This window comes from Dipodomys spectabilis, unplaced genomic scaffold (assembly GCF_019054845.1).
Source record: "Dipodomys spectabilis isolate Male_0828 unplaced genomic scaffold, ASM1905484v1 ptg000095l, whole genome shotgun sequence".
Classification (NCBI taxonomy): domain Eukaryota; kingdom Metazoa; phylum Chordata; class Mammalia; order Rodentia; family Heteromyidae; genus Dipodomys; species Dipodomys spectabilis.
Window position 1 is genome coordinate 30,667,277 of NW_024870772.1, and position 8,637 is coordinate 30,675,913.

Sequence of the window (8,637 nt, forward strand, 5' to 3'; positions counted from 1 at the left end):
TGCCTCCAACTTCTTTTTCCTACTTTTAGTTTAGAACTCAACACCTCATGCTAGGCAGGTATTCTACCACTTCAGAAACATCTCTAGTCTTCTTATATTAGTTATTTTAAAAAGATAAAAATATCTTTATTGCTGGCACTGGTGGCTCACACCTGTAATTCTAGAAATTCAGGAAGCTGAGATCTGAGGATCACAGTTCAAAGCCAGCCCAAGCAGGATAGTCCATGAGATTCTCATCTCCAATAAACTACCAAAAGCTGGAAGAGAAGTTGTGGCTTATGTGGTAGAGTGCTAGCCTTAAGCACAAAAGCTCAGGGATAGTGCCCAGACCTTGAGTTCAAGCTCCAGGATCAACACCCACACTTGCACGCTCACTAACACACACACACACACACGTGCACACATACACATCTTTATTTTTTAAATGTGGAGGAACTATACCAGTGTGCTAAGCTACTTTTAGAACTGACCCTGCAGCAAGGAACAACCAAAGGAGGAGCAGGAGCAGATAGAGCTCCCAGTTATGAGTCCCAAGATGTCACTCTTCTAGCAAATCACTCCAGTTTTCCTTCAGCTATTTCTGGTGATGTCTAGAGAGTTGTGTTGTACTGTTTTGTCTGACGGATAGGTCAGACCGTGAAGAGCAGTAGCCCACATCCGCTGCCTTTATGGGCTTTATGACATGGCCTGGCTTGGTGACAACCCTGGGAGTGGTCAGCTTTTGGAATGCCCTCTGTGTGTTCCACATAGATCCTACAGGGTTCTGAATAGTCTGTTCAAATTGCTGGTGGTGGGTGAATGGATATGGAAGTACTCGAACCTGATGAGCTGCAGCATGGATGTTGTGCTTCTCAGCGATAATTGCATTTGGCAAATTCTTGTCTTTTCTTGGAGGATCTTCAGGAGCTTTAATAAGAAACTGACGTCTTTTCTTGGCACTAGGTTTCAGGCCCACACCACTCCACTCACCCCAGCCAGGCAATGTCAGATCTATGTCCCTTGGCTTATTTGCCTCTGCCGTTTCCTTCTTCTCTTTTAAGAACTCCCTGATGACATCATCTCCAGCAAAAGCTTCCTTTATCATCTGCTTTTGGTTTCTCTCCACTTCATCTTCCAACTCTTCAATAGCTGCGGGAACTGCCAAAGACTTTACATAAGGAGATTTTGTAGTTAGGAGGTTCTGTAGATCAATCATTTGCTCCTTCTTTTTCTTCCCCTTGGAGACAGACTTATTACATAGGTTCCTTATCATTTGTTCCCTTTCTAGCACAGGTCGGAGAGGCTCCTCATTTTGAGAACATTCTTCTTTGCCCAGCTGTTCCTGAGTCTGCACTCTCTTTGACCTCTGTAGCAATAGTGGCTCCTCTTCCCCTGGGGTAGGTTCCTCTCTCTGGACCTGTAGAACAGTCCCCACTAAATTCACTTTTTGCTTTCTGGAGTGATAGCTTTCCTTGTTGCATTTCTGAGATAACACCCTCAATTCAGATAATACCTCCTGGCAGTTAGACTCTTTTATTTCTTGGCTGCCTCCAGGTGCACCATTGTGGTTGAGCTCAGATGCTTCTTTAAGGGAGTGCTTTTCCTCAAAGTCTCTCAACAAAATTTCTTCCTCAGACACTGGTCTTTCATTTTCTTTGACTTCAGAAAACTTGTGGATTTCATTCTCTTTTGCATCACTGTTGCACCTCCTGAACATCCAGGGATTTATTACATCCCCATTCATCTGTATTTCATTCACATCAGAGACAAGGGGCTCTTCTTCTACATTTCCTTCCTCTTCCTCACTCTCTGAAATTACTTGGAATTTCTGGGTCAGTTCTTTGTTCTTAGCCAATTGTTCTTGCATAGCTTGGCGAGCCTCTAGGTCATATTTGGCCATAATTGCCTTTGACTTGGCCCATTTCCCATTGTTCTGGTGCTTAAGGCTCATTCGTTCCATCACTCTGGCCTTCTCAATTTTTTCCAGTTCTTCCAATGCAGCACTTGGATTGACCTTCCACAGATGCTCAAACTCTTTCAGAGCTTTCCTGGCTTTTCCTTTCTTCACAATTTTGTGATATTTTTTACTTTTGATTTTTTTCTCTCTTCGAGCCCTGGCTTCATAGTAGGACTGCAGAGCTCGGGCTCTCTTAAGTTCAGATTGGCGCATCTTAGCCTCTTCTAGACTCATGGCTTTGAGGGAAGCTTTTTCCATGGGAGTCAGTACGGGGTCTGTCATTGGCTGCTTATTCTTATGAAGGAGGTTAAAAACTTCCTGCTCCAGGGGTGTTGTTGCCTTCCAGCCACTGAACACATATTCAATGGGAGCATAGGCTGATGGCTCCTTCACCACTGGGAAAACCAGCTGCTCTGCCTGCCGATTCTTCAGAACAATAGGATCCCATTTGGAAAGGGTTTGTGATGTTTGATTGAATGCTATTTCTCTATGGATGCATTTAACCTCTTCTTTGTTGAGGGGTAATCCCAGAATCTTCTTTGACTTGACTCTATACAGTTGTTTTTTCATAGCATCCAATGAGGAGGAAGTTTTAGCAGGCTCAAGCAGATCTGAAAGGACCAGCTTTTCTCCTGACCCTCCAGAACTGACATTGAATTCAGATACCTTCAGACTAGCTTCAGATCTCTCAGTCAATTTCCACCTACTAGTTCCATTAAGGGAACTGATTGCTTTCAGAAGTTTTTGGTGCTTTCTCTCTCCATCACTGTCCAACTCATCTTCACTGGCACTCACAGGGTGGTTGTTGGGCAAATCCACTAATGCTTCCTGCTGGCTCAAAGCCAGAAGGTCCTCTGCAGCCCAGGTTGTGTTCATCACAGCAGACTGCTTCTCCCACGTGGGCAAAGGAGGATGGAAGCCAAAAGGAAAGTTATTTTTCAAGTAGGAACTCACATTTTTTGTCCAGGTGAACTGAGATCAGCATCCTCCTACTTATGCTTTCCTTGAAGTTAGGATGACAGGATCTTGTTGCCCAGGCTGGCATAAAATCGTGATCCTTTTGATTTCTGCCTCCTAAACAGCTGGGATTACAGATATGAGCCACTGTGCCTGGCTCAAGCTGCATTCCTTATTGTTTACAAGTCTGGTAGTTCAAACTTCAAAACTGTTTGTTTTTTTTGTATATATTAATGAACCATGTTGGGAGGAAAAAAGAAAAATATTTTTAAGGGTGTATGAGAAAAAAAAACACATATATTAACACCCAGCTTAATGGTTAATTCAGCTACAGCCTTCCTTACTGTCCTCTTCCTGCAGACATAATCACTTTTCTAATTTGATTTTTTTCTTTTAATTTCCTACATATACACGTAAGCAATATTTAACATATTCTACATGTCTTTTTTTTTTTTCTTTCCCAGTACTACAGATTGAACTGAGGACCTTGCACGTCCTAGGCAGCCAATATACCATTTGAGCCACTCCAGCCCTTACAAATCTTCAAACTGGGGCAGGGAAGGTGGCTCAGTGGTAGAGCGCTTGCCTTGCATGCCTGAGACCCTGGGTTCGATTCCTCAGCACCACATAAGCAAAAAGAAAAAAGCCGGAAGTGGCGCTGTGGCTCAAGTGGTAGAGCGCTAGCCTTGAGCTGAAGAGCTGAGGGACAGCGCCCAAGCCCAGAGTTCAGGCCCCACAACCGGCCCCCCCTCCCCCCAAAAAATCTTCAAACTGAGTTGAAGAGTTCTTTCTTTTCCTTCCCTCCTCCTTGCTTTTGTATTTTTACTAGCTTAGTTTGTAAAAGGGGAATTTCATTGTTACATTTCCACACTTTTACAATATATTCCAAATCAAGCTCAACTCCTCTATCACGCAAAATTCTCCCTCCTACCCCAAACAATTCCACTAGGTTTTATTGTGCTACTTTCATAATTGCAAACAATCTGCATCTACCGTATACATCCTCCTTGTTAGCTCAATCCCCTCCTCTCCGCCATCCCCCTATTACCAACAGCTTTGAGAACTAGTTCTTCTACATTTTCCTCTTTGGCCTCTGCCTGTTTCCGAAGTCAATCTTGTTTTGCTTTGTTTTTTTAAGCAGCACATAACATTCCATGCTGGTAATAACTCGTCCGTATATATTCTCATCAATGAACGTTTCAAACTTCTCTTACCCTCCATGCTATTATGAATTTCCTTGTCTACATCAAATTTCCCTAAGTGGAATATTGGCTTTCGCATTCTTAATCTGTCCCTTTTATCTGTTCAAAATGGCTTTAATCTATCAGCAGGTGCGTTTAGACGCGTACAGGAGAAACCTGGAAATACATGGAATTTAGGCATTTCTGCTTCTCCATCGTTTGCCTTTTATGCTCACACAATCAAGTGAATAAACAGCAGCTACCGGCAGTCCCGAAGCTCCAACACCGCAGGACCTGGAACAGTCTCTGGACAGCCTCTTGGAAGCCGGAGCAAACTCGCTTCCGCGTAGGCGCGGCGTGGCGCGGTGATGACGTCAAACGCCAGAGACGTCGCCCTCCTACTTGGCGTCCTTGAAGGCCCCTTTCCGGGCTGTCTGACACGATCGGGTGTCGAATTTTGTTGGGCCATTGCTTGTTTGTTGGCGGCAGAGGAAAACATCTTCACAGAATTTCTTGGTCCTCAAGGACCACCTCGTTCCCTAGGACACCTGCTTTCGGCCGGCGTTCCCTTCAGGCAGTGTCACGGGCAGCCCGAAGGCCCTTGTAAGGCGCGCGCCGTGGCCCCGCCCCCTTCCTTTTGGCCGGAACCGCCATCTTCCAGGTAGGGCCTGCGCGTGGCTCCCGCCGCCCGGCGTCCTACGGGCTCTGCTTGTAAGCTTTGTGGCCGCCGGGGCGTGCGGTTGCCTCGTAGAGAAACTCTTTGTCCTAGCCAGAGCCCGTTAGCTACTGCGCGTGGTTGGGCCGTGGCCTGTCAGGTCTCGATCAGCGAGCGAGTACGGTGGTGCGGGGCCGGGCGGGGGGCCGAGTGCCGGGCTGCGGCGGCGCGGCCCTGTCGGGAGACGAGACCGGGTTTACCGGGTGGAGGTGAGGCCCTGGGGTTAATCTAGCAAGAACTCGGCCTTGTGGGCTCCGTGGCTTCGGCCCCGGATGCCGGGCGCTCGCCGGGGACGGCGCGGCCTGCTGCCTTTCCAATGCCTTTGCAGTGTGGCGTCTCTCCCCCGGCCGGCGGCAGAGTCGGCAGGGCTGTCTCGAGTTCCGGGTCGCAGGAGTGGGGATAAAGCGGCGCATCGGCTTTGGTTTCCAGTGGTGCCTAGGTGGGGTGGCGCCACTAAGGTCGATCTGAGTAATAAACTCAGGGTCTCTGTAGGTTAGTGGATTCACATCCCTTTGCTTACGAAGCAGTTTGGGGGCTGGGAGTGTGGCCCCAGCGATCGAATTGGAGCAGGCGCGAGCCTTTTTCAAACCCATGTACCATAAAAAGGAAAAAAAAAAAAAAGTTTGGGCCTCTCTGGAGGAAGGGAAAATCACCTTAAGAGTGCCATGGCTGGTTAGAAGGGGATATCTTTAAAGAGCACAGGATGTGTTAAAGGGACTGAGAGATGCTGCCCTAAAGAAGTTTGGAGAAAAAGATCCTTATTTTAATATACAATTCACTGATCTAAGCCTCATTGATTGGCACGGTGAATATTGCTTCCGGAGAAAAAGTGTTGGGTGTACATGTAAAGTAGGCTTCTGGGTGTCTGATAGAGGAGCGTGGACTCTGGGATCAGGAATGATCTAATGGGTTTTTAGGATTGTTAGTGACGGTTATCTTAGGTTGCTGTCAAGGTAGACCTAACTGCTATACTTTGCCTTGTGGAATGAGTGATTGCAACTAATAGCATTTTTCCTGTTGAATGAAGATTAGTCAAAACCATGTGTGGAAATAAGGCAGTGGTTCTGTTTTGAAAAGTTACAGGTGAATTTTTAGATAATGATCTATTTAGTTGTCTATTTACTGTTGAGTATCTGCCTGTACCATGTTTCCTTGTAAACAAACGAGCAGATAATATTGATGGGAGTTTTGAAAATCTGGTAGTGAAATAAATTATGTATGGAACACAACTAGGTGTTTAATGGGGGGGCGGAGTAGAGCTTTAGGATTTTCTTTATTAAAAGTATAAATGTCAATTTGATTTACTATACTTGTGTTTTTAGTAATTTGCCAAAATGACGAACACAAAGGGAAAGAGGAGAGGTACTCGGTACATGTTCTCTAGACCCTTCCGGAAACATGGTAAGTAGTTTGACCTCCTGGAGCAAATTGAGCAAGCAAAGTGTTGCAGTTTATATAACTAATAAGCATGTGCTTGGGATGTGTATGGTACGTTTTCAATATAAAAACATGAGGCTCATTTTAACTACCAATTGATAAATTTGGGGAGGTTAAATGTTGTAGATTGGTTTTGTTATGTTAGAAATTGTCCATTAGTAAGATGTAAAATCACATGTATTTTTTACTCTAAAATTTGTCATAATACTGACAACCAATTTTTTATTTTTTGTAGGAGTTGTTCCTTTGGCCACGTACATGAGAATCTACAAGAAGGGTGATATTGTAGACATCAAGGTAAACACTTAAATTTGAGGAAGCATCACTAGAAATTGGATTTAATCCAGTGTAGGAATTTAAGTATCAGTGAATATTGCTTTTATTATTGGATCTTTTAAAGATTAAGGGAATCTGCTTAGTGAGAGTTCATAGAATCACTACTGTTTATAAAAACCGCAGTAGAAGCTGTTCTGTTGTAATCAGTATTTAATTGTATCCTGGCACTCCAGAACTTAATGATGATTGTCTTTTTGATTGCTTGAAGCAATATGAAAAACACATTTCACCGGCTCTGAGAGTTCTTGAGTTGCCATTAAAGGAAATTATGGTTTGAAAGGAAAGGGAAATTGTTAGATTAATGTTTGTCTTTTTTCTAAACCAGGGAATGGGTACTGTTCAAAAAGGAATGCCCCACAAATGTTATCATGGCAAAACTGGAAGAGTCTATAATGTTACCCAACATGCTGTTGGCATTGTTGTGAACAAGCAAGTTAAGTAAGTAACAGTTCTTGATGGCTGCTATTCCTATAAATACCCCCTTTCACTTTGCCAATGAGACTTATGTCTTCATTGGTCATTCAAGTGGGGCAAAGGAAATATCCTTTTAAAACTCATACAAACTGAGTGTTTGTTTTGTAACCTGTCAGAGGAAACAAAATTAACTTACAGTAACATTTCTATTAGCATCCTGGTTCCGGCTAAATTGCTAATTCAGGCTGCCATTTTATCCCTGCTACAGTAGTGATGTTCAAGGTCTCTTAGAGAATAATTGATTGTAAAGAAACCACATCTTTGTCTTAGGGATTTAACCCAGAAAGGAAAGAGCTAATTTATTTTTTTAATGGAGCTGCTAAAACCACTTTTTGCATTTCTGTGGTATTTTTGATGAAGCTCTTAGAAGAGTTTGTGTTCTCCTAGGGGCAAGATCCTTGCCAAGAGGATTAATGTGCGAATTGAGCATATTAAACACTCTAAGAGCCGAGATAGCTTCCTGAAACGAGTGAAAGAAAATGACCAGAAAAAGAAGGAAGCCAAAGAGAAAGGAACTTGGGTTCAACTGAAGCGCCAGGTGAGAGCTTTGTTTGGTATTTCTAAATAAGAATTGAACATATCTTAAGACGTTGAGACTAAATTTTTGTTGTTTTACGTGTTCTTTTTTAATAGCCTGCTCCACCCAGAGAAGCACATTTTGTGAGAACCAACGGAAAGGAGCCTGAGCTATTGGAACCTATTCCCTATGAATTCATGGCCTAAAAGATGTTAAAAAATAAAAGACTGCTGGACTATAAAAATGACCTTGAGTAAAAGTGTGGCGTATCTTCCCAAAGAAATCTGTAAAGCAAACTTTATCTCTCAGTTCATTTTTATTATATCTTTGCCATTTAATATTTTTCTTGAAAATAAAAAAGATGAGAAGTTTAGAGTACAATAGATAATGTTATTGGTTTGGAAACCACCAGGTACTTAAAATATTCATGTAAATTTAGAAATAGTCTCTTAAGTCATTATTGGAAGATGTGTAGAAGTAAATAGAGAAAGTTCCCTAAATCGATGGACTATACGGGGCAGGAATTTGCCTTTGAAGCGTACTGACTAAAAATAGATGGGTTTAGGTATCCCATTCTGTTTAGTATAAACCATAGAAAATATTCATGTTTCCATTGTCTTGAAAGTCCCAAGATCAAGGCTTGGTGTCTTGAGGACTCTATTATCTCCTCCCAACACCCCTTATGTGGTACTATTTATTTTCTGACTATATATATATATACACACACACATATACATGGGTTTTTTTTTTGGTTGGTTGTGGGGCTTGAACTCTGGGCTTGGGCACTGTCCCTCAGCTCTTCAGCTCAAGGCAAGCACTCTACCAGTTGAGCCACAGCGCCACTTCCAGTTTTCTGTTGGTTTTTTGGAGATAAGAGTTTCATGGACTTTCCTGCTGGGGCTGGCTTTGAACTGTGATCCTCAGATCTCAGCCTCCTGAGTAGCTAAGATTACAGGCATGAGCCACTGGCGCCCGGCGAGAAAGCCTAATCTTGAATGTCACCTATCAGGAATTAACATTTATACAAGACAGTGTAGATTTCTCATGCCAATTCCTTCTTTCTTTGATCATACTTCTCTGGTTA

At 43.2% G+C, this 8,637-nt stretch overlaps 2 protein-coding genes and 2 non-coding genes across 4 annotated transcripts; 3 read left to right on the forward strand and 1 right to left on the reverse strand.

Moving 5' to 3' along the window:
* Positions 1-278: 278 nt before the first annotated feature.
* LOC122112584 (U3 small nucleolar RNA-associated protein 14 homolog A-like) lies at positions 279-4,425 on the reverse strand. Its single transcript, XM_042685439.1, has 2 exons — positions 4,338-4,425; positions 279-3,101 (listed from the first exon to the last, which is right to left on the reverse strand). The coding sequence occupies exon 2, from the start codon at positions 2,810-2,812 to the stop codon at positions 575-577; it is 2,238 nt and encodes a 745-aa protein (XP_042541373.1). The 5' UTR covers positions 2,813-3,101; positions 4,338-4,425; the 3' UTR covers positions 279-574.
* A 214-nt stretch (positions 4,426-4,639) lies between these two features.
* Positions 4,640-7,931, forward strand: Rpl21 (ribosomal protein L21). Its single transcript, XM_042685746.1, has 6 exons — positions 4,640-4,735; positions 6,112-6,190; positions 6,462-6,523; positions 6,888-7,000; positions 7,424-7,574; positions 7,670-7,931. Exons 2-6 carry the CDS (start codon positions 6,124-6,126, stop codon positions 7,757-7,759), a joined length of 483 nt encoding a protein of 160 aa, XP_042541680.1. The 5' UTR covers positions 4,640-4,735; positions 6,112-6,123; the 3' UTR covers positions 7,760-7,931.
* On the forward strand, positions 6,736-6,806 carry LOC122112956. Its single transcript, XR_006148332.1, has one exon. It is a non-coding gene; the product is annotated as a small nucleolar RNA SNORD102 (small nucleolar RNA).
* LOC122112973 lies at positions 7,037-7,163 on the forward strand. The gene has a single exon (XR_006148344.1). It is a non-coding gene; the product is annotated as a small nucleolar RNA SNORA27 (small nucleolar RNA).
* Positions 7,932-8,637: the final 706 nt, after the last annotated feature.

Coding starts and splice junctions, on each gene's coding strand:
- LOC122112584 (XM_042685439.1), bottom strand. CDS start 2,812: ATGAACACAACCTGGGCTGCAGAGGACCTTCTGGCTTTGAGCCAGCAG.
- Rpl21 (XM_042685746.1), top strand. CDS start 6,124: ATGACGAACACAAAGGGAAAGAGGAGAGGTACTCGGTACATGTTCTCT. Junction 6,524..6,887: donor GTGATATTGTAGACATCAAG/GTAAACACTTAA, acceptor TTTCTAAACCAG/GGAATGGGTACTGTTCAAAA. Junction 7,001..7,423: donor GTTGTGAACAAGCAAGTTAA/GTAAGTAACAGT, acceptor GTGTTCTCCTAG/GGGCAAGATCCTTGCCAAGA.